We start from the raw sequence: 25,545 nt of genomic DNA, 5'->3' as shown, positions 1-25,545 counted from the left end.
GTAAAGCAGAAGGGGGCTGCTGTGGTGGGGGGGCAACATCGTGTTCCCAGGGTCTGTATCCTCTCATTCCCACTGGTGACAAATGCAAGATGGAGACACAAAGATATCAAATTTCACCAAGATGTGAAAGTGTGTGAGCCGATATATATTATGAGATTATTTTAATTAAATACAACACGAGTAGTAGAGTATTTTCACACTAAATAATCATTATCATACCAAATAAAATGCTGTTATTAAGACAGTAACGTCAGGTGACTGAGCACCTAAACTGTGATGCTGCTTGCTGCTTTCACACACTGCTGGTGAACGCTCTCTGCTGTGTGTGTAAGAGAGATGGATGACTTTTAGAACAGCTATAAATACTTTGGCCTTCTGTTCGGACGACATGTCATACAACCTAGTTCTTTAAGCCGGCCATTATGCTAAAAACTCCATTAATAAAGTGTCTGATTGCTATTCTTGCTGAAGCAATACCTCCACAGGCTTCCCTCGGCCTTTAACTCTACTGAAGCAAATTGTGTTGTCGAGTTTGGTTTATGGTAGTGACTTTTTCAGATCCACCCTTACGGTAGTGATGAGTCATCACAAAATTGCTTAGTAGCATGGGAAAACTTGGGTTTAATGTGGTCTAAGTGATATCCATCATGTAAAAATGACTGATATGGCTTTTAAATACAGACTTCATGTACTCTGTGCAGCTTTAGTATTTCATACTTTTATATAAGATGATGGATGGTGGAGAAAAGCTGCCTCAGTCTCTGCAGTCACTCTAAATGCAGAGAATCATGCATCAAGCGTGCATTTTCTGGACGTGATGCGTTCAGATGGCAACCTCCTGGATTTGCGTCATTCAGTATGTTGGCTACACCCTCTAAAGCTATGAAAAGACGCAGGAGGAATACCACTGAATTTTGAGATGGAAAATGACTCACCGATAATACTGCAACATAATTTGGCAAGAACATGAGTGAATAGGGAGAGTTGGTGCAACTGTAGCGAAGGAAGAGATGCTCCATCACAGAGAATTAATATGCTGTAACTAAAGAGGAAGAGTTTGATCCAGTGAATGCTGAGGCCTCTTCACAGGTAGCTGAGGTGAAATCTGTAATATATCAGTAAAGTCTCTGGGAAAGAAGCTGTTATCTCTGATAACAGAAAACTGTATTTGACAAGTATCACAGTGAGGCTGCATGCAAACTTCCAGGACCCTAAAACATCATTGATTTGAGTATCAACACCTTTTCCTGCTGTGACATGCCTCAAAAAGGCATGTTTTAAAAGAAATAGAAAAAGAGGGAAATGTATCTTATGTGTAAAAATGTAAATCATATACTTAGCTCTACAAATGACCATACATGTATCCATAAAAAATGGACAACATTGATTCTTTCTCCTTCACACTTTGTGCACAGTGAGCATCAGAGACGCAGCTGCACTCTGCAGAAAGACCTGTCCACAGTGACAGGAGGAGCATATTAGAAATATATCTGTCAAGCGTGCTAATGCGCTAATCGTGGGATTGTTTGTGTGCATTAGCTAAGCTAACGTTATAGTATTTCAGCTTGCCAGTCTTCATGTCTTAAAACAACACAAAGCTAACATGTCTACTCACACGATATAGCTGCCAAAAAGTGTGCCAGCAAGCTAACGTCAAAATTATTTCTTTTTTTTTCTTTTTTTTTTACCTTTTTAAAAGTTTTATTCAACATTTAGGTGAGTTAACAATGAAAAATACAAACAATTCCTGGTTCCAGCCTCTCACAAAAGCTGCAACTATTAGCTAAATAATCAATGGGTCAAAAATTATTTGAAAACTGATTATCGATTAATCCTTTTAGTCATTTTACAAGCAAAAATGCCAAACCTTTGCTGGTTCCAGCTTCTCAAATGTGAGAATTTGCTGTTTTCTTAACACATATCTGAGTTTTGGACTGTTGGTCAAATAAAAGAAACAACTGTAATAATGTGGAGATTATAACTGGCATTTTACACTATTTTTTTGACATTTTATGGTTAAAACAATAAATTGAGAAAAGAATCAGCAGATTCTTTGATAGTGGAAATGAAACACTATTCTCAAATGTGAAGAATTACTTGCTTCTTTCTCAAAATTACATTTTAATCAAATAGTTGTTTTGTTTTCCTTCTTTGCTGTTAGCTAACAGCTTAAGTAAAGCAGTTATTAGCTAAAGTAGCTACATGTAGCAGAGATACTGTGGTAACTTTGAACCAAAATACTTAGCGTGTAAAAATCTACCATGAAACATACAACCTAACAATCGTTTCTCTTCGTGTGGTTTATAAGTATCAGTATGTTTGAGGGAGCCACAGCCTATCGCACAGGAAATGAAACATACAGACTGCTAGATCTAAGCTAGCATACAGAATAAGAGTTTAACTATGAACATTGATTTAAGATGTGGAGCAGTTCACTTACAAACTCACCCATTCACATCTAGTATTACCTGCAGGAGGCAAAACTGCCAAAGATTTGACTTTCCTCGGTATATAAACTGCTGCGGCTTGTCTTGCTGATGGATGGTGTCAAAGTGGAGCCTGAAGTCTGAAAATGCTAGTGCTGCAGCTGTCATTTTTATGATATTGGTTGTCCTTCATTTCAGGTAGGCCACTTTACTTATTCATTTTATGTTTTATCATCAGTGTGGGTGCTTGTTTTTTTACTCCTCTCCAAAAACCAGGACAGAGGCAGTGCAGGTGTGTGAGTTTTAAGAAGAAAAAGAAACAACCAGTGCTAACAGGACAGCAGGTGACTACTGAGTGAGTAGTTTCTGTAACATACTGCATTATTTGCTGTTGCCACAGTTGCTCAAACAAGCTGTTACTGCTAACAGTTGGTAGTTGCTGCTTGACCCAACTTTGTTTGTATGTGAACACTACTGTGCTGTCTCTGTAATGTTTTGACATTACATGTTTTTAATTTAACTTACTGTCCTTCCCAAGGACAGTAAGTTAAATTGTTGTTGCTAACGTTACATTCAATACTGTCTTTCCAAATGTTAAAATGCTACCTGGCAGTCCTGTAGTAACAGTCCCCAGCAGTGTTAAATATGTTAGTGGTCCACCTTTTTTTATTTGAGATGAATGTCAGTAAACATGTCCAGTTTCAATGTTAAGGGAGCAACTTTTGGCAAGGAAGCATCATGGATGGTCAAATATCTGAAAACATCATTTACAATATGTACTAGAGATAGGAGATGAATGAAAAAAAATATGGGGAAACTGACAAGTCCAGCAGGGGCGGACTGACCTGACATTTCCTACATACTTAAAGAAGTAAAATAGTATTTTCGTTATCTGCAATAGACCGGCATGCCAGCTCCACATAGGTGTATACAGGGAATTGATAATCACATGCCATTTTTCTTTATCTGGCATATACACACACGTGTAAGTGAAGTGTTGGACGTACATCATCTAAGTTTAATACAGGACACAGACTGCAGTGGTGCTTGAAGATGCTTCTTCCTGTGTCCTTAACTGAGGCACTGGCCTTGGTCTTGAAGTTGGTACTTAGGCACTGGGTTGCGGCTGCTCCTAAATAATTAGGATGGGACAAATATGGAGGACAAATTTTCCCACATAATAAAATATTTAAGTCCGACAATGCTACTAAGCATTAATCTATTCCACTACTCTTTGACGACCTCTTTGACCTTACTCCTCTTTGAGTGCGTGACAGCTCCTCAGTTAAATCATCAGCACACTTATAGGTATGTCTTTATGTTTAGCCTCTGCTGTGCCGCTGTTCTGCCTCAGTGGCAAACCTAGCTGAAACTTAGCAAAGTGATTCTTGCTTCTTCATCTACAGCCAGCAGCGGTGCAGGAATCTGGTCTGACAGCACCAAGCATGCACAGACCAGCGCAGGAATCCTCTACAGGCTTCCTGCCAGTCAGGAATGTGATTCAGTGGAGTGAGGTCACCAAGGTGGGAAGTAACTAATTACAATTACTGCTGTTACTGTACTGTTTAACTTCAGCGTCTTTCTTCACTGCATTGTAAGTTATGTCATCACAAAGTAAACAATAACCTGGGAACAAGCCGAGACCCACAGGGGTTGAAAGATTACTTACAGGATAATTTATGGAAGTAGACTAATATGTTTTCTCGTGAAGCAATTTCTTAACATATTTTCGGTCAGATGTCTTTATTATCAAACAATATATGCCATCCTGTTTGTTTTTTTTAGTAATAGTTAAATATTTGAGTGGTTTGCATATTGGGTCAACATTTTTAAAAATCCTGTAAAATTCCAGTAAAAAGTAAAATAAGCCATCCAGTGGGCTACATCTACCGGTCTGTGTTTGCCTTCTGGTTGTTAAAAAAAGAGTCAAGACATAACAGGAAAACTAGAGAAAAATGTGGAGTAAAACTACTTTTTTTTTTTTTAATCACATATCATATAAAGACATACATGTCATCACTTTAACTAACGTATTAGAACCTCTCATAAAAATGTAAAACAATATTCTGTTTTGCATTACACAAAAAAGATCACTTTTTCTTATTTTTGATTTTTATGGCACCAAGTTTACTTCTTTTTTGGTATATTCCATTTTCAAAAATCTTTTTGTAGACATTGTACAGTGTAAATATTCTCATGATGACAGGTCATGTTCTTCGTCATAAAACAGAAATGAACCTCAAATTCCACTCTGACCCGCCCCAACTGGTCATTAAAAAAACCCAGAAAAAAAATGTATCCATATAGATAGATAGATACATAGATATATATTTAAAGGGAATAATAATGATAATAGTAATAGTTAATTTCATTATTTAAAGTGTGGTATTAGTAGTGTGATATAGCTAAATGTGCTCCTGTTTAGCATGGATATACCTGTCTACATCAGCATTCAGAAAACTATATTGCTGACTTTAACTACATACAACATACTACAAACATAGTTTTATGAACATTTATCATTTAAACACAGTCTCATAATAGTGTTTTGTAGTGTTTTACAGAGGCCTATACACACAGACTCGGCCAAATTAATTTTCTGCATTGTAGTTTCTGGTAAGCAGATGCCATTTTGTGTCTTTTGATCACAGTCCTGTGAAAGGTGACTCTGCTGTGAACGGTGCACAGAGATTAATGATTAAATTGGCTTTTGTCACCTTCTTCTCAGGGTTTGATTCTGTATTTGTGTAAGCTGTTATATGACACCATTTTAATCACCCATGAATCACACAGTTTGTGAATAATTAAGAACAATATTATATTAGAAAGGAGGAAAAAAAGACAGCTGGCTAATGGCTGGCTGACATGAAACAGGCTAAGAATGCTAATAAGCTCATTTTCATATAGCTAAAGGGCAGATTGCTTGATTCGACTGTACATTAATATTAACATTATGTCAGGGATATTACTGTAAGAGATGTAATGTTTGTCTGACTGAAAAGTTTGTTCTCTCTGGTCATTTCTTGAAACTGAATGTGAAAATGCTTGAGTGTGAGCCTCCCCAGCTTGGGAGATCAATGAAGCCTGGGGCCTGTTATGCTAAACGGCTAAATGGTTTTTGTGTTTGTGTTCCAACTGATAAAATCAGAGCTGAGTTTAACCAGCCAACTGAAACCCTGAGCTAACAGGCCTAATTAAACACCGCAGCCATGCTGTTGGCTTTGTGTGTGTGTGTGTTGCTGTGAGAGATAGATAGAAGGAGAGCAGTGGAGACGACAACAAAAAAAACAAAAAAAAACACTCTCCCCTTTAAGTCTGCAAATGTAACCAAATGTGGGCAAAAGTAGTCTACTGTAAGTTTAGTCGCCTGAGTCCTGGCAGTGAAAACACACCTTGTGCTTCTCAGTTTATCAAGCTGGCCTACTGTGTACTGCCATAGAGCGGGACACAATGAGGCCTTAGCTGATGGGGGGACTTCATGGGTAAATTGAGGCATTTAAAAAGAAGCTCTGTTCAGTGGTAACCTGATCCACACCTGACTGGGGCTTGGCATTCCGGTCTGGCTGAGGGACGAGTTCACAATGACCAGAGAAACTGCTACAAAGGGCCAGCACATAAGACATCTGAATAAATTGTATTAAGAAGAAGAAAAAAAAAAAAGATTCTGAAAATGTGTTTGTGAATTTAGAAAAACTTCAGAGACATTTCAAATTTGATCCCATTTTATTTATTTTTTTCTTTTACATTACATAACATCACATCATGATAAACGTAGTTATGTACAAAGTTAGTCATAGATAATGAAGTTTCAGAAACTGTGCGCATTGTTCTACTGTACCTGGAGAAAAGCCAAGTTCCCAGAAGGAATGCAGTTATTACAGTTATTACATTAAGAGGAAGAAAACAGATCTTTCAACAGATAAAAGCATTTTTTTATAATACGTTTTTTTTTTTTTTTTTTCATGGCATTCACATTAACATTCCTGCTAAAAGCAGATTTACAGCACAGCATTCATCAAAAAAAGAAGCTCCTACTATAAGTACAACACTTGCATCCTGGACAGCTGCTCAATGGAGAAACTCTGACTCAAGTCACATGGAAGAAACCCCAAGAAATCAATCAATCTTCCAGTGCGAGGATCATAGTTCCATAGTCATCATCATTCATCACCATCTGCCACAACTATAAATATGTTAACATGCTTTCCTGGACTGCCCTTTGTCAATACACTGCATGTCAGATGCACGAGAGCGAGAGAGGAGAAGTAAGAGAGCGGAAGGTAATGCCATTTAATGGACGGCATTACCAGACAGTATTAGACACCAATAATTACATCTAACCATGTCTGGTAAGACGCCTATCAACAGGCTGGAAGGATGACCTCTGAGCTTTCACCTGTGCAAAGAGGAAGAAGAGAGCCGGAGGAAACAGAGCAGTGTAGCAGAAACAGGTTGAAATGAGCAGTTCCTCTTTTGGTTGCAATTAAAGATTCTGTAACACGCTACACTGTAGTTTTCATTCGTTAATATATTTAAATTGGCCAAGCATGCTGAGAGAGGATAAAAGCCACGAGTAAACAGACAAAGGAGAGAAGCAAAGTAAGCTTGGTAAACTCTTTCTGCTCCAATCTTTCTACCTTATTACATCAATACACAAATATGTGACGGCAACACAAAGAAGAGGGGTGACTGAAGGGGGGAAAAAAAGGCTATTTCATGTTTCTGTGGTTTGGATAATGGAGCTGGGTGGGCAAATAAAGGTGCGGCTCAATATTTGCGGGGTAATTCTCCCTCCTTAAACAAACACTAGTTTGTGCTCGCTCTATGACTATTATTTCCCTTTGTTTCTGATATCTGTTTGAGGGCTTCACCCATTAAATTCACATTTCTGTCCAGACATTGATGAAAACTTCTTCAGACAGCTCAGCTCTGCTTTAAAGTCGACGGCACACGTTTTACATTTTAGCCTAACTAACACAATACAGTTTAATTTGTGTCGGCTCTAAGGTATCATTTGATTGTGTTTTTAGGGATAAAAAGCCTTCAGGAGCTGGGAGGAGGCCACAGCATGTGTAGCTCAGTTTTTTACCAGTAAAGCCCTCTCAGGTGAGCTCATGTGTCAGTTTCAGGATGTGCCACGCAGGTAAGGCAAGTCCAACCAATCACTGCCATACAACACAAAGACCAACGCTGTTTAGGGGAGGGAACAAGGAAATAAGGCCCTGCAGGACCGGTGGAACCATCAACTGACTGCTATTCTTTAACTTGGGTGGGGTGGGGTTGCCATAAAAGTTTTTTTTTTTTTTTTTTCCTTTTTCTTTTTACAGGGAAGTAAGTTAAGAAGTAAAAAACACAATAGCTGACCTTTAGGACCATTACTGCATAACAGATCTACTCTTTGTCGTTCCCAACAGGAATCCTTCAACACTAGTCGTCTCTAACAGTTTTGAAAATGAAACGCTCAGACATAAATGTTTATGTGCTTTTATACAAACGGATTCCCCATCTGTCAGCACTGTACGTCATCTGTGCCGCTCTTCCTTTTTATTTTTGACTGTCGACATAGCCAGGGGCATCTATACAGACAAATATATAGTAAAAGACGCACAACTATTTAAATTAACTTCTGAGGAGGAAGTGACACACGTTCCAGTTATACTACCTCAAAATACTGAGCCAACTGTGCCTTTAAGGTTAATCCATCAATGACAGCATCAAAGAAGGTTTCAGCAGTCATTAACATCTTTGGTTTTAAAGTCACCGCAGGTTTTCAGTCACCCAGAAAACATCGTTACCAGACAGTGTTAGAACAACAGTTGTACAATCCAGCACTGTCAGGTAAGATGGATCCTGAGAGCCATTTCTGTTGCTGCTCACGTCTTTGAGCCAAGCCAGGTGCACGTTGCTGCTAACATTGCTAAAATGGTTTGTCTGATTGCAGTCAGCAGATGACTATCATCATCATTACCAGGCAGTATTAGAGAAAGTGATGATATCCAATGCTGCCTCGTAAGATGGAGATAATCACCCAAACACACAGAACATCTCATAACTAAACTCCTATAGCGTACAGCACTCAGTGATATAAAGGTTTGGATAGAACATTATGCGATATCTTTGCAAGGTTATTAAAAGCCAATGAGTGAATGAATGTGACATCTGTTAAAGCAGATGTGTGTGCGAACAATACACAACCTAATCTTTCATACGGTTGTCAGAGAGAAAAAAAAGGGGAACTCAACCTTTATGATGGAGGGAAATGTGTACATAAGTGTTAAATAAGTGTCACAAAACACAGCCCAAACATCAACATATTTATCATATTTAAAAAGTGAACCATGTATGGCCCAGAAATAGCATTGTAAATAGGAGTGGGGAAGTCCGTATTCGGAGACCACCTCTCTATAGTATTATTGCTGAGCCCTTGTTGTGGTCAGGGTTTTCAGCTCAAACTCGCTGTCACAGAAGACTGGGCCACAGTAGTTGTTAATGATTGCCCAAACCTGTTCCGACTAGTCTAAATCTACGGCACGGCAAGGATGGGAGGGCTGCTTTTCACACAATACATGGCAGTTACTAATTTCAAATACCGCACGCTGCATATACGCTCAAAAATACCATCGAGTGAAAAGCACGTCAGCCTCGGGGAGTTGATTCTGTTCCACGTCACAACCCGGCAGACGGGAATAGTGTTTTTATGTTGCAACATACTGATCTGGCTCTAATAGAGCAGTGTTGTCAAGTCCATTTCAACAGATGTTTTATGAAATAGAGGAAAGGAGAAGGCCCTTTTTTTTTCTGTTTTCCGTTGGTGGACCTCTCAAGCTGTTGTCTTTGTGTTTGCTGAGTGATGAAAGGCTGATGGAATGCTGCTCGGCTCGACCTGAGCCGACGCCGTGTATGCAGAAGGTCACTGAAACAGCCCTCGTTTACTGAATAAGGTGGATCATTCACAGGTACACCGCATGAAATCCTCACACCCCATGCTGCCATTTTAAGAATATGAAATTATCCTCCCACTTAACCATTAAACACTAAAGAAGTATTTTATCCATTATCTAGTCATTATACTTTGAACCTACAGTCAATAGATATACAGTATATCAATGGTTAGCAAAGGAGAGTTCGCCTTTTCTCTCAACAAAGATTTGACTGTTGAGTGTAGGTTTTTGCTCTTGTCCTAATATATTAAGCAATTTTTTTTAATCCTTTAGAAAGAACAAGGAATTTCTCTCAGCACAGAAACCCAAACAAAAAGGTGAGACATTATCGTGTTCATTAAGAAAGAAAAGGTTTCCAGTCATCTGCAAGCAGTGCAAAAGTAGAGCACAAGGGAGAGAGGGGGAGGGAGAGAGAGAGAGAGAGAAAGAAAAGCGAGTATAAGGGAGGGAAAAGTTCAGGGAAAGAAGGTGGAGAAGGAAAATGGAGAATGCACCTGTAACCTTACCGTCATGAAAGGTACCCCAAGGAAAGAATGTAACAAAACCAAAGTAAGTGAGCACGTTTGGAGGGAGGGGGCTGAAAAAGAAAGAGAAAAAAGATCTTGAATTTCCAGCCCGCTGCCTGAGAATGCGCCGTCTTCCTCCCAGTCAGTCAGGCCCCATGAAATGAGAAAGCCAAGCAGACCTGCTCTCCCAGACTCTATTTAGTTAATCATCAGCATTATAAACCAGTGCTGCAGGCCCTCTGAGGAAGAAAAGAGGGAGAGAGAGAAAGAGTGAAAAAAGATTAGCCCGGAAAATTCAAGCTCGTAGAAACAAGACCAAGAGAATAACAGGACCTGATCAAAGTAGATCATGTCCTATGTTACCTTTTGAAATATCTAGCCAACTCCTACGTCCAACAAACCTCGTCCAAATACTTCCTCTGCTGCTCCTAGCCATGGCTATATACTGCAGTTTTTCCCATTGTTGTACCTGGTGCTCTGTGCAGTGGGAGTCTTAACCGCTTACGGCTGCCCACGCTTTTTGCCTGTTGGAAGTGAGGCGTGATCAGGTAACTCTGCCCTCTGTGCTGGAATGTGACTCCGCTGTGAAGCGAACAGCCCGATAGGTAAACTGGCCTGGCCCTTAATCAATAGTTGCTGTCTTTGTGAGAAAACAATGGCAGGGAAACCCAAAACCTTATTTAAGTCCGGACCTTATCTCAGCGTCACCTAACTGGGCCTTCAGACTACTGAGGAGCAGCCAGGTAACAGCAGTATTTAGGCCGTGATACTCCATGCAACTAAAGCTACTTGGTTGTGTTTTTAAATGCAAAGTTAATGTTGGACTAGATTTACATATGTCATTTTAGAGCTGGTTGCTCCTCCCCCCTCACTCAGCATCCTTTCACCTTTCTGTTTTGAATCTTTCAAATAAGGACTAAAATATTCAACAAATTTGATTATCAAAAGGGACTTTTCCTTTTCTACTTAATCCTTTTTACATATTTTAATCTAGCTACCTGTCCACCCCTCCTCCTTACTGACAGGTTACTTTTGTTTTATGTTCTGAATATTAGTATATTATATAAACCGGTAAAATTTGTAAAAAATTTAAAAGTTAAAATCATTATTGCTATGTTAAGGAAGGCACAAAATGTAAAACTGCATCTGTTAAAGGGGAAAATATCTTAAATCATATTAGCTAATCCTTCATCATGGCTTCTGGATGAAAAAAGGTAATCCGCATTCTTCAAACATTAGCATAGCATTAACTTTTTAAAATGGCCCCGGCCCATAATGCAGTGTCACTCACCCTATCAGCTGAATCAAACCGCAGCCTTAACTTAACCTCTCACCCCATGAGGTGATAAGACCTATAGTTCCCCTACAGTTCAATACAGTGACTCAAACTAGAACAAACAATGTAAAAATCAGTCCACCATTTCATCTGACCTCCCAGTTATTAAATCTCACTTTCTGTTGAAATTCTACCCTGCGCTTCCCGCCCTGTTGCCACACACTGGCAGAGCAACTAGCACTCATGTGACTTGCAGCTATTCAGGCATATGAAAGAAATGAACAAATGTTTCTCTTTCGCCCAATCACAATCCTCCACCTCGCTCTGCAGCCACCGCTGTACAGTATACGGTCGACATTTTCCCTCCATTTTCTCTTCTCCTTCCCAGACTTCCACGGTACTCATCTGCTTAAAAATGTCTTAGGAGCACCGTAGAAAACGTAATAATGTATACCCTCTCTCCAGTGGAAATACTCTGCTCTAATAAGTCCAACGCCGCTGTCTGTCCCAACTTGCAGACAAACCTCTGAGGCAAGGAAAACGGATGAGCAGACATTTTACGTCCGACACCCATCCACTTCATAACAGCCTTTTTTTTTTTCTTTTCTTTTCAAAAGCACATGAAACAGGCATTGTTCAATCAAATCTCTAGCTTAAAAATGAAAAACCAAAGAGGCGGCGAAAACTCTCAATCTCAAAAGTTAACCAGGGATTTACAGTTCAACAGGTTGTAGAGAAAAGTTGCCAAATGAGTTCTGAATTATCTCTTAACAATAAAATGTTCAAACTAATCAGCTATTGCTATTAGGTTATCAATTTGTAAAGCTGTTTCATACCGTTGTTTGGTGGATGTCTCCTTGTAAAGAACATTTTACGCTCTAAAAGACGGAGTCAGCCTCTGTCTTCATATCCTTTGACAAGTCTGGCAGTTTGCCTTTACCTGCCCCAACTGGTCTATCCAGTTTAGGAATGAGCGTTGGCTTCTATTGTTTCCTCTTCTTTCTTTCTGGTTAAATGGAGCTGGAATTTGATACGCATTATTTTCGCTTCCCATCGAAACTACCTAGACCCTCCTATATCAGCACACAATCGCCGAGGGCTTCGTACGATGACCTAATTTGTTTGCCGCACATTTCCTGATCTTAGCCGATGAACAAATGTCCGCAAAGTTTTAACTATGCCGTCTCTGAGCAACAGGTTATGACGACAGCTCAAGTCTTAAAAGATGGAGAATGAAGACAAAGAAGGGATCACATTCGTGAATTTACCCAGTCCTTCCCAGGTGTGGTCACCGAGCCAGAAACCCAAGACAAGAGGCATCATTGTATGAGGGCTCTTGACGCCTCGTTGGCTAGTCTTCCTCTTTCCTGCTCTTGCTGAAGGACAGTCGACCTCTGGAGCGGCGGTTAGGAAAAGAAAAAAAAGCTGTCCCTTTCAGGTAGATGCAGCCGTAGAGTCGGAGGAAGAGCCAAACCCCGGAACAAAACCAACCAGTTTGAAGCGCGTCAGCTCTCTTCCTGCTGCCCGAGCAGAACTTGTTTTTTTCCAGGAGCTCTCATCGGCGGTGTTAGGCGGTTAAGCTCCTCAAGAAGACAGAGACAGAATTTGTAAAGGGCTTGGTTTACATGTAGCCTGACCCCCCTCCTCCCCTTTTCCCCCACAGGTGTAATTTTCAGGTCGCAGCCAATCTCCTTAGCCTCTGGCGCTCACAGGTGTGTCCCCCATGCTGTCTTTGGCCAATGGTGGTTGAGACGAAACCTCCCCCCCACCCCACCACTCTCCCACCCTCCGACTCCCACCTCACCGGTTCGCTCACCTCTACCCTCCCCATCATCCCCCAGGTACCTTGTTGTGTGTTTTTTATGATGTCAGCTCAAGCTTCTGTGGGAACGACCTCCTCTGTTCCTATTACAACACAGACAACAGCTAAACCATCATCCCCAACTGCCAAACACACCCATCCTGTCGGAGCAGAGAAAGATAAATCATGAGGCCCGACATACTGTGGGGGCAAGTTTTCAAAAACATGCATCTGTGAGGTTTTATCAGTTAAACCTTTGCCTACTTCTCAGCTGTATACATCTGCCATAACCTGAAATACCTGCCCTTTGCTCCCAGGCCTTCCCTCTACCTCCCTTTGTGTCCACACACCTTTTTTGTCCCAACAATAACCTGGCTGAGTTACAGCGGGAATGACAGGTGAACAAAGTGCAGGTGAGTAAAACTTGAGAAAGACACACCAGTAGTTTGAGGTCAGTTTGTGGGAGGTGGGGGAGCAGCGGCAAGAGGCTGGTGGGGCTCCTGGCCCCTAAGGGCAAACAGGAGCCTAATCCAAAGGCTGGCCAGGGCTTGGCTGGATGCTGGGCAAGGCAGCCACTTTCGGTCTCGAGGTGTAATTGTCGGGATTAGTCTCTCAACAATGAGCACAATGCCAGAGTCGTATCCTGTTTCAGCAGGGGCGTGGCACAGGTTGCTGCAGAACTACGTTGGCAAAGATGGAAGAAGGCGATTGTTTGAATCTGTAAACCCTAAACAAACAGCAGTCTGTGAAATATTGACCCAAAGTACAGTAAAATCACACATTATCCACCAATCAATCAGTTTTACCTTAAATATCTAAGATAGTTATGGCAGTAAAGTTATATGTCATTCCGTGCTAAGCCCCAGGACAAATTGTACTGAGGATAATGAGCTGATTCATGCTGACTGGTTATCTTTTCTCCCCAGAAAACATGTATCCAGACTGCAGACTCCCAAAAAAAATCTGAAAATGAAAAGAAAGCAGCAACTTCAGATAAAATGCTTCTTCCAAAGTCACAATTCTTTAGCTGATTGAATGTTACTAAACATAGTTTGCTGATCTTTTCTGACTACCACATTTACACTTGTTAATATGTTTAAGTAACATATTAGCTTTTTCTGTCTTTCACCAAGTCAACCCTGAGTGAAGCTCAGTCTCTTCAAAGGGAGCAGTTAGTAAATTGCTCTTCTCTGAAAGGTTTGCTTTGTTCAGGCTTTTCATTTGCATACCAAATGAGGTTTGGAGTGAAGCACAGGGGCCTGACCTGAACTTATTTGGGTACTGATGGCTATCTGGCTGGTTGGTCACGCAAGGCAGGATGTAAGGACATCCATCAGCAGCACTGACCCAACAGCCACAAACACACAGAAGCAAACACATCTACTTTCAGACACATGCTCAGAAATATCAAGAAACAACACCCTAAAATGATGTGTTTCGTGCATTTTTCCTTGTATAAAGGATTTTTTTTTTCTATTTTGCAATATGGCTTGTGATTTATGATATTTCCCTTTAGTTACTGTTTTATGTCTTCACTGATACACTGTAACCCTGATTTGGTCTGTGTACTGGATGTACTTACAGGACCAGATGTCCTGCAGATTGAAAGATGAGATGAGACCTATATAAAAAAAACTGAATGAAAATTATTATCTTTAACTGCGTTAATAAGCTATTGAACAGCAGCGGTTTGCATGCATTTGTCTTTACAGTGATCTGACAGCAGACGTGTGGTTCACAGTCTGGAGCCATGTCACAGCTTGTCAACTGAGAAAAGGAAAACAATGACTCATGTTTGTTTCATCTTTCCTTGTTTGCGGTTGCAGAACATTTCCATGTAGCCCTTCACTAATCTGCAATCAGTATCCAAGGTGACTAGTAAAACTGGACATGTATCTCCCCTCAGGCCTTCAACTGTAGTCATGATGGAGCTTTTATGGTGCATAGCCAAGTGAGAATCACAATACACACACAAGGTGACCTTGAGGGCACGCTTAGTCTCCTAAAAACATTACCGATTGTGAGTTTAATCTTAAACATAACTATGAATTAATCATTAAACTTGGACATACTTGATCTCTGGCACCACACTGTATCATACTACACGATGTGACCATGAGGAAGTGAAGGCATGACTCGATCATTATGTAACATCATCACCCATGACCTTTTTTCACCTGATTTTGTCAAAGTTACATTGTTCTTGTGCTGTAATGTAGTCAGACTTTCCAATCAGTCTCTCAAAAGTATTACCTAATTATAAGGAACCACACCAAACTTGTGCTTCCTTGTTTTGTTTATTTCTTTTTATCTTGTGCATCTATCAGTATAGTTTATTACATCATAGTGTATTACATTATACAGTACTGAAATAAACTGAAACTAGGTAATCAGGGAGAGAAGGAAACAGACTTAAATATGTAAAACACTGTGGTATCAGTTGGAATATTGGTTGGCAGTAATGTGAGGTATTCATTACTTTAATTGAGCTAAATGGGTCAAGATACTGTAATATATGTTCTTGAGATAATCTCACATTCAACCAAATTGTTCAGTTATACACCTAAAATACTGAAATTGTATTTAAACAGGTTCAGTACTCGTGCATATTAATATTGCACTATTGAAATGTCTCATATTTTAATGATATGTAGTTCAGAATAAACCTGGATATGTGCTGGACGGGGCTGTAAGTCTAGACCACTTAACTAGAGTCCAAATCCAAAAGACCAAACAATGCACATTCAATATTCTTCATAATGTTGTCTTACAGTTGTTCATATTCAGTCACCTGTGATATAACTTCAATCACTCAGTAATACTTTGATTGAGAACATTTTGAAGTGTGATGGAAACAAGAAAAAACATAATTTTGCTTACATGATTTGCTTAAACTATCATTTAAACTCTGAGAAAAACAAATACAATTATATTCAAAGGGAAACACTTGCACAACGTTACAAGCTAACTATTAAAGTATGATATCTTTCTGCACCTTTGTGCATCAAAGTACACAAATAAAATGAGGATGCTTGTTTGTTACATGGCAAAGACTTTTATGTAAATGACAGTGTAGAGCAGTGCAGGTGATATTAAAAATATTATGTCTCTGTGGGAAACTGACAGTTGACTGACAACAGAGCAGCTGCTATGAGAACAGTGAGAGACACTGGGCAGGAAAAAAAAGGTCTCAGTCAAGAGCAAAGAGCAAAGTCACAACACCGACAAGAGCAGGACATGTCAGAAACATTAGAAAGTCTCAAGACCAAGACTGACTGGAGTCCCACAGCCCAGCTACTGGGCATGTTTAACTTGTATCATTCAACCTCTGCCTCTTTGATATAGTATCAGGAAAATTTTGGGTTGTAAAGGGTAGGCTTTTTCATGTCTGTCTTAAAACAACAGTCAGGTACCCACATGAACACTGAAACAGGTCTTGTTCACTGTTATCATTCCTCCTTTTCATACTGGATATTAGAATATTCCCTCCAAATCTGTAAGTATGTAAGTGATGTGAGACAAAATCCACAGTCCTCATTTTATGCAAAAATGGATTTAAAAGTTTATCTGAAGCTTATATGAGGCTTCAGCCGTCTAACGTGGTCAAATAAAGTGAATATCTTTCACAGTTACAGTGTTTTTAGTAAAAAGAAAGTAACTGTCTTCATGGACAGTGTTTTCCTGTTCAACTGCAGTGGAAGGATCATAACAAAAAGAGAGAATTTAGCACTGAAAAGACTGTAACTTTGAAAGATATCGACTTGATTTGACTCGTTTAGACGACTGAAGCCTCACATTAGCTTCAAATAAACATTTTAAAACTTTTTCTTTTTGTTCATTTATTGTCTTCTTGTCCTTTGTTTTTGTTTTTTTCTAATGTTGTGTTTCTGTTATTTGATCACTTTCTGTTGTGAACTATCAGTGTGAATTGTTAATGTGACATGAATTCTTACTATTTGTTAGCAGTAGTTTGTATTGTTTTGCCTGGAGGAGTCTGAGGGAAGGGTTGGTGTGGGTGGCGTTAAAGGAATGATATGATATGGTTCAGGCTGTACTGTATTTGTTTTACTTTTATGATTCCTTTTTTTGTCTCTCTCTCTCTCTCTCTCTCTCTATATATATATATATATATATACATATTAGATTTATTTTTTCATAGATTGTGGATTTTATCCCCCATCACTTACATTGTTAGTGCATTATGAAGGGATCTTCTGATGGTCAGTATGAACAGGAGGAATGATTACAGCAAGAACAACATGTGTCATTGTTTATTTGGGCACTTGACTATTGTTTTAGGGCAGTCTTGAAAAAATGTGAACCTGCCCTTTCACACACACAATAAGGACATTACATATTGCATATTCAGAGGCTGTCCTCTATAAAACTTCAACCAGCATGACAGCCATTAGTCAGAATAGTGTGTGCATGCAGACGGACTCAAATAAGAGTTTATGTCAACGCTCCTCACTTGGTATTTTGATCACTGGAGATACAAACTATGAAAGGACTAACGGACAACAATTAATAAACCAGTAAAACACCACTGAGTATGTTTTTCACTGTGATTACGGGCACTCTGACGAGGCTGTATGCTGACACTTTTCGTGTTGTGTAGTAAATAGACACCTTGTATACCAGACAGCCCATGAAACTGATCTTGAAAAATATCCTGTGTGTTATAACATATTCATCAGTGATGAATAATGTATAACAGTCTTTCCGTGGTCTCTGAAAGGTCATAGACACAATGTAAAGCCAATAATAGCCGCTGTTCTCGTGGGTTTTCCCGAATTAGAGGCCTTATCACTCAATATGCAGCATCTGTCTGTTGAGTCCTTTCTGTTGTTTTATCCACCTGTCTCCTTGTCCTGCCCTTCTGCTCAGGTGACTATGGGATAATTACAGAGATTTACATTGTCTTAGAGAAAATTGGAGGACTTAGCCCAGGTGTGATGTTTAAAGGCCCCTCATTACACTGATCAGCCCTCAACCACTGATTTCTACCAAGTCTCTCACCAATTAGCTCCCTGTCTGCCTCGCTACCGGGGCAGCAAAGCCCACTCACTATGTTAGCATACAGTAGATAAGGAAAATATGAAATACATCACTTTTTATGTGTTTTCTGCATTAAAATATTTAAAACTGACTATTGAACTTTTGTCTTTTCCTGGTTGTGAGGAGATACAGGCATCATTTCTTTTCACAAAGCCAGAGAATCACCAAGGGAGCAGAGTGCACACAAGCGGTCTAGCAGCCACAGCCGTGCTCTGACTTGCCGCCTGCCACCAGCAGCGGGTAATTGGCCCCGGAGGATTTAGGGCGGGATGGTGTGTGTGGATGGCGCGGTCGTATCCCATAATCTCCAATGGGGCAGTTGCCATAGAGAAGCGGAGTGAGGCATACCAATTATTGCTGCATCTTATTCCACAACACACCTGTTTGGCTCATCTGCTGGTTTAAGGCCAAACTGCCGCTGTGATCAGTCTGACATCAGTGACAAGCAAAGAGATAAATGGAGTAATACCCATACATATTCTATAACCCCACCTGTGCATCTATTTATCATAAACAAAATACACGTTCAGGGAGAGATGTTGCCTCTAGGATCTTATCTGACACAATGTTCATATTGTACAGATCTGCAAAAAAAAGTTAGAGGCTATTCCTTCAGTGTTAATGTATTATACCTAAAGTAATGTACATGTTAGGAGCTAAAAGCAATTGGTTAATGTCAAGCAAAGAGGTTGATCAGTTAAATAAGAAAAATGTCTTAAAAAGAAAGACGTTGGTGTTGAAGGCAAACACCCGTCTCTACACAGCACTGTACTGTATAAATGTTATTCTACTTTCTGCATGGCACATGGCAATTGCTATTGAATGACATTCATTGTGGACATTATAAACATTTATCCGTCATTCATGCCACCATTTTCTGAAAGTGAAGTTTCCATCCACCTGTGTTAAATTGAGAAACCTGAGTGCAGGTGCCAGAAATTTGAAAACAAATAGCCAAAAATTCACAAAACAGGTTTTACATGTGCAGGAGGTGGGACAGTTGGCATATAAAAAATGAGAATATGTGATTAAGGTTCATGGAGAGAGATTTTTCAAATCCGTCTTATCTACTATAGACAAAAGAATAAGAACAGTGCAGACAGGGTGCTTGTTGCATATCAATCCTCACTCTATCACTATATAGGCTAATTGCAGGGTATACATATAAAATACAAATACCATCTTAGGTGGGAAGCAGTAATGATAAGTCATGGTGTATCAGAGAGACTTATACACAGTTATTTAAGTAATCTTGTCACCCTTCTCCTCTTTAATGTATTTGCATGCAGGTAGCACTGATTCACATTTTGATTTTGCAAGAATTTTAGAAATGCACCAAAGACTTTTAAATTTTCATGGCTCACTTACAAAGTACCACAACTAAGGACGTGCCTATACTGTAGGAATAAAGACTCATGCGTGTGAAATTGTTTGTTTCCTGTTTACTTCACAGTTAAATCTACAGTATGTAATGTGTCACTGTTCCCATCATGTATGAGAGTATCTGACACTTCATGACTTTTTATGTTGCATTATTATAGACGTATGTTCTGCATATATCAGAGGGAGATCCTTTAAAAGTTTTATTTGGTTAAGATCAACATCTCTGAATGGATTCCTCACTTTCTTTAACTTACATGTGCAGTCACACACACACACACACACATACACACACATACTCTCTCTCTCTTAAGTTTGACTCTACCTGTCAAACACACCTGCAGAGCTGCTGGCCCGGGTCAAGTTTCAGTCATTCACGGTCGAGACGTTGCAGTTTGTTTAGGAAATGAGCGTAAATGCTGACCTCAAGGTCATCATTCATTGTGCCCTACTTATAATAGCACGTCAACCTCGCCTGCCTCACGGCAAAATTTGGTATTGTCAAGCTTTAAAGGATTTGTGTGTGTTCAGTTGAGGGCATTATGAGGAACTATGATAGCATACCATCTCCAAACACACCTGCCTGTTTCTTCCAAAAGACTTTCTATTTGGTCTCATGTAATTAGCTTGCTGTGTAATGTGTTTACTAAGGCATTAGCATGAGGGGAATGACGATGATTTTTAGAGGAGTATGCTTTAGTTCATGTGTGTGTTGAATTCATCCAAGCTTGAAAAATGTTGAATGGTTTTAACCAAAGGTGTGTTGTGAGTGCCCATTACATGAGGCTTTTAGCGTCCTCAGGGCAGAAATTATTTTAAGAGGGAAACATCATCCAGCAGCTGATAATCATTTGGGTCAATAGTCAGTTGCTGTGTGTAAATTCACAGAAAGGAATTATGCAGTTGCTAATGACTTGGAAACATGTTACTGCTTTTCTCTCTCTGTCAAACTCATATAGTATTATTTATACATGCAGTCATTTGCCAGAATCAATAAATGCCTGTTAGTATTAGCATATTTTTTCCGCTGCATTAGAAGTTACCCACTCTTCAACTGACAAGAAATGGGAATATTCAGTTAGTTTTGGTAACAACTGGACCTTTCCAACAAAATGGTGCCACAAACTAAGACGTCCATGGAGCTAAATCCGGAACTAAATGTCCTTTTTGCACAATCCTGTTTGCCGTTCCACCACATCTGAACAACCGTGAAGATTTGACAAATAGACCAATAACGGATGAAATACCAGAGAATTTTCACTCATGATGAAACATCAACACAGATATATCATTCTTGTAGTTTACCATTGCGTGACTGATGGGAAATCACCAACATCAGTTTGTTTTTTAACGTCAGTAAGCAAGAAATATACTCCCCTAGTCCTAATATTGATACTAAATGTCATCCACTGTCCGCTCACTCACTGTCTGAATGAATACTGCTCTTGTTGTTGTAGCAACTTCGAAGCCTGTGTTTGACCGATCATGCGGCAAATTCTACCCAAATAGTTCCTCGGTCATCAGGAAGTACTACCTTTGCAGAAGGGACTTTTTTTGGGGGGGGGGGGGGCAAGAACTATCAGAGGAACTAGATCCTGGTTCCTCTAGTTGAGATGCAGGTAAAATCCCTGAGTTCCTAAAAAAAAGTCACTGAGTTCCTGGAAAAGTTCCTGAGTTCCTGGAATAGTTCCTGTGGTGGGAAAGCGCTATGTGACACTATATAAGAGGGAACCAAAGATTAATCAGAACACAGCTTCACTCTGGTCACATAAATGAGGCCTCTTTACATCTGCTGTAATAATGTAATAATCAGATTTTGGAACAAACTGTAGCAGGTGTCATCTAACCACCTCAGCCTGAGTATCTCCATACGATTGATGATTTATTTGGCCATGTGGACACTGATTACATGGTTGTTTGATATACAGATACTATACTGTCGGTCAGAAAGGTCATTTTTAGGCAGAAGGGGCCATTACACAGTAAGTTAAATGATAGCAATAAATGAAAGTTTGTCCTCAGTCTCATGCAGTGTCTCACTGCCAATGCTATTTTACTATGTAGCAACTTTCTAGGTTCATCTTTCTGTCTTACTGTTTGATATAAAGCCCTGACATGTACAGTACATTTACTGTGTGTTGGGTAACGACTGATCTCTCCCACAGAGTGTATCATGGGGTCTGGCTGCAGGGTAACAGCAGGTCCTGCTAATGATGCAAGATGTGTTTGTGATGTGGAGGCTCTCTGGAGAGGCAGGGTTCAGGTGAAGATGCAGCCAGGAGACGACCCGCTGGGGCCAGTTACCAAGGTAGAAACACAGCCCTCCTCCACCCAGCATCCTTACCTGCACTGTACCTCTCCACTTCCTCTGTGTGTGACAGAAGGCTATGATTAAAAAAAAACAAAACTGTACTGTAGATTAAATCAGACACCTTGAAGAGAAAAGTTGGAGTCAATCATTGAATTTAATCTGGTTACATGTAAGTGGAAGTGGTTTTTAAAAATCAATATGTAATTGTTAAATAAACAGCAACACCTTGGTGTAATTACCACACAGCATCATTTCTCAGAAGTCTCTGCATCATTAGCTTAACTGGAAAAAAAAACCACCATGTCAGAACAGATTTTCCAGTGACTATGCTTCTGTTTTTGTTGTAAAGTCACCTCCGGCCCGACTGCACACGTTGCAAGATGCACGTAGAAGCTGTCAAACTTGTCTGTTTGATTATGATAATTACTGTGCTATTTTCTAATTAATGCATTAAAAAACTATTGATGTTCAAATAACAAAAGGGAGACATTTTATATGCCTGAAATAGTCCTTTCACAAATAGGGCCAGTTTGAGAGGTGTCTACTTTTCTGATAAATTTGCCACAAGGAGCATCTCTCATTAATCCACTTTTTAAGAAAAAGTCTGTTCAGCATTGAACCCTAAAAAAACAACCAAAATGTCCACAAAATCATCAGATGTCTGTTCTGAAAAATCGTCAGTCTGTGGAGATGCAGCAGCAGCAGCAGGCTGAACGCTTCTCATTCAAACACACATCCTGCACATCAGTGTTTGCTTGTTGTTTCTATATTTACGGCACAGACTTTAGTAATATTTGATTTGCTGGATTCACTTGGTTCAAGTTTTCTTTGTTGTATCCTTTGATTAGTAACAGCTGTAATAATTCATTAAGCTTAATCATTAAAGATGAATCTAACTCTACTCTGACAGCAGCAAACTAGATCGTGTTTGTTTCTTTACATAATGAACATAAATCAGCTTCATCCAAAGATACTTTTAACAATCTGCTTTTAGTTTTCACTGTTACTGGTAATGTCTCTGCAGGACTTCAGCATGTAAAACCATCATAAAAGCATTTGTTTCCCATCACTGTCTGTTGGCAGTAATTTACTGCTGAGCAATGTAAAAAAGTTGCAATTAAGTAAGATTTATAGCTCACAAAAATGTACTGTTCTTAGTAATGCTGATGACTACGGCCAAAATATACATCTGACCTAAGCAGTGAGGTGGTCAGGGAGGTACCAAGATATTCAACCTGCCCACTCAAAGGACAAAATCATTTCAAGGGAGAAGAATATCAAGAAAAAAGATCTCAAAAAGCAGGAAAAGCAAAGTCTCTAACGAATGATACTTATGAGTAAAGGTTTGTATCATGTTCACAATAACCAGCTCATGATATTCATCTATAAAGCTTCCAAACTACCTCACATCTCCTCTCTCATTTAAATCAAATAACTACAGCACATGATCCAGTAACTACGTAACCTCAGATACCCCTCATGTTCACACTAATGTTGGCAGAACTGGTTTCAGGTATTATGCATCTTTTAATTTGGAATGAACTGCAAACTGCCCTCAAACTTGAGTCTTTCATTCCTCTTGGAGATTTAAAGCTTTATTATCTGATGTTTTCATGACTCTTGCAAATGATTTTATGAATTCTTTGTCGATTGTGTTTTTGTGTGTTTCTGTTTGCTGATTGTTGTCATGTCTTATGAATGTTTCTGTTCCTGTTTTCAGGTCTCTCTTGGAAACAAGATCTTAATCTCAATGAGACTGCATAATTAAATAAAGATTAAAGATGAAATAAAATTAAATAATTAAAAAAAAAAGAACAAAGTTATCCTAAAAGGACAGTTTTACTCGGTGAATGGTTTAAGTGAACGTGCTGCATGTGATCTTGACTATGCAGTTAAAGCTAATGACTTGGTTTCATCTGTAGTTTTTGTTCTTCATGCAGGAAATGCACAGCTTCCTCAACTGTAACTGTGCTGTAGAGAAGACATTTTAGAGGAAACCAATTTCCCTCCACACTGATAACAATCTATTGTGCAATTACTGCATGTCACTAATAGTGAACACCAGGCCTGAGCGACAGGTTCAGTGTGTAACATAAATATATAGAACACAGAAATGAGGTTTTCCTCTGCAGTAACTTTAACTTCAGATAATAATCAACAGTGCAATGTAATGTAAAGGTTATTATGACCTACAGATAAATTATTGTACTTAGTAGTAGTAATGAAAGTGTGGTTGAAGCTGAATACTCAGGCACCCCAATCTGGAAAAAACCCACATCAGTGCTGACACAGAAACCTGCCCTAAGACTGAATTTGTGCAAGTAAATGATCAGCAGATTTCATTCATTTGTATGAATCAGGAAGAAATGGGTATCAAAGTCCACAGGCCTAAACATTATCTGAGCCTCTCTGTCACTGTGCGAGAGCTACACATTAACACACTCGCTTTCTCAAAGCTCAACCAGGGTTTTACAACCATCCAAACACACCCTTTGGATTTGGGTGCTCTGTCAACACTGCAGTCTCCAGACGCAAATCTAGTAGGTCCACCTCATCCTTTCAGCCAATCATAAAGAAGCAACTAGATGCAACACAGTCCCATGAGAACCTATGGGAGAGCAGGAGCCATGGAGACCAGCTGTTACTCGGTCGATGGTTAAGGAAGTGTTGAGGGTGCAGGTGAAGGTGGCATTTTGGCAAGCAGAGTGTATACAATAGCCTGGACTGATGCTGGTGTTTTATGGCCACTGTACTGCACACAGCGGTGTGTTTATTTAGTCTAATCTTTGATCGTCCAGGAAGAGGCTGGCGTTTAAGAGGCTCTGAATCAACATCCTGCATGTTAGCCGTGCAGCAGATGAAAAAGCACAAAACACATCCCACGACATATAAAAACAGCTTGAATTCAGCAAATGCACTCACATGATCTACTTTTCACTAAACCTCCAGCTACACTTCATACCAGCATATAAAGGATAAAATATGACTTTACCAAACAGAACCCCTGTCTGTGCATTTCCCATGAGCCGAACCTCCCTGCTCTATTTCCACAGTGTTTCCCATCAGGTTGGGTACAGACAGTGAATAGATGTGGGAACACCTCCAGCTTTAACCCCAGCTGACCTACCTCTTGACGAATGTGACCTCCTGCCCTGGAAGATCACCCAATGTCTCCACCTCTTCAAGACAAGGCAGGCAGACAGGGAAGGCATATCTTCAAACATGTCGCCTTAACACCTATCTCCTGTTTAACGGCTCAGAATGGGGAACTTATACTCTCCAGCTCATCCAGGGCGGTGATACAGACTGGGTTTAAACGTGGGAAAAACCAAGGCGAAGATGTTGGCAGCTGTGATGTGTAGTGAGAGGAATGCACCGGTGTTATCACTCACTGAGTTATGCAAGAGCAGTTTGGTGGAAACCTTTGCCTGGTACAGTGTTGGGCCTCGAGCCTCCTTATGCACAGGCTAAACACACACTCAACAGCACGACGGTACAGACACATACACACACACACACGCACACGCAGAGTCAAGCAGATCCTGCCCTGAAGATTTTCTAATTACCCTCAGTGAATGGGAGGCACTTGGACACAAAGAGGGCCAACTGCCTGGGTTATCGCACACACCACCAACACTCCCCGTTTTTCTTCCGTATTTACTATTTTTAGCTTTCATTTATGGCTTTTTTTTCCTTAGAGGGCATGAGGTATAAGGGAGGCATGGTGAGGAGAGGACTTTTTTACGTGCAACTTTGCCAAAATCAATGCTTTTCTTTAGAGTATTTACTGGCAGTTGCCTCTCCTTCACAGGAAAACTTTTCTGACGTCTCAGAGAGTCTGGAGCC

At 39.9% G+C, this 25,545-nt stretch overlaps 1 protein-coding gene and 1 long non-coding RNA gene across 19 annotated transcripts in view; one reads left to right on the top strand and one right to left on the bottom strand.

Annotated features, from left to right (window-relative positions):
- Positions 1-25,027, bottom strand: part of ttll10 (tubulin tyrosine ligase-like family, member 10) — a 37,712-nt gene extending 12,685 nt beyond the window's left edge. Inside the window, exon 1 of one of the 9 annotated variants that reach the window (XM_042408016.1) lies at positions 24,827-25,027. In XM_042408016.1, coding sequence (XP_042263950.1) covers positions 24,827-24,923 — 97 coding nt within the window. In that variant the 5' untranslated portion in view covers positions 24,924-25,027. The other 8 variants (XM_042408022.1, XM_042408014.1, XM_042408015.1 and 5 more) reach the window with 8 other exon arrangements.
- LOC121895145 lies at positions 936-23,457 on the top strand. 10 transcript variants are annotated; one of them, XR_006095688.1, is made up of 9 exons: positions 2,533-2,624; positions 2,703-2,781; positions 3,833-3,949; positions 7,457-9,382; positions 9,641-9,684; positions 12,813-12,990; positions 13,268-13,363; positions 21,554-21,696; positions 23,420-23,457. It is a non-coding gene; the product is annotated as an uncharacterized LOC121895145 (long non-coding RNA). The 10 variants fall into 10 exon arrangements; XR_006095690.1 differs by lacking the exon at positions 23,420-23,457 and adding an exon at positions 13,069-13,183 and having other exon boundaries at positions 21,554-23,354; XR_006095692.1 differs by lacking the exons at positions 2,533-2,624; positions 23,420-23,457 and adding an exon at positions 936-1,089 and having other exon boundaries at positions 21,554-23,354.
- Positions 25,028-25,545: the final 518 nt, after the last annotated feature.

This window comes from Thunnus maccoyii, chromosome 4 (assembly GCF_910596095.1).
Source record: "Thunnus maccoyii chromosome 4, fThuMac1.1, whole genome shotgun sequence".
In the NCBI taxonomy this organism is placed as follows: domain Eukaryota; kingdom Metazoa; phylum Chordata; class Actinopteri; order Scombriformes; family Scombridae; genus Thunnus; species Thunnus maccoyii.
This window is presented reverse-complemented; position numbering and strand designations above follow the sequence as displayed.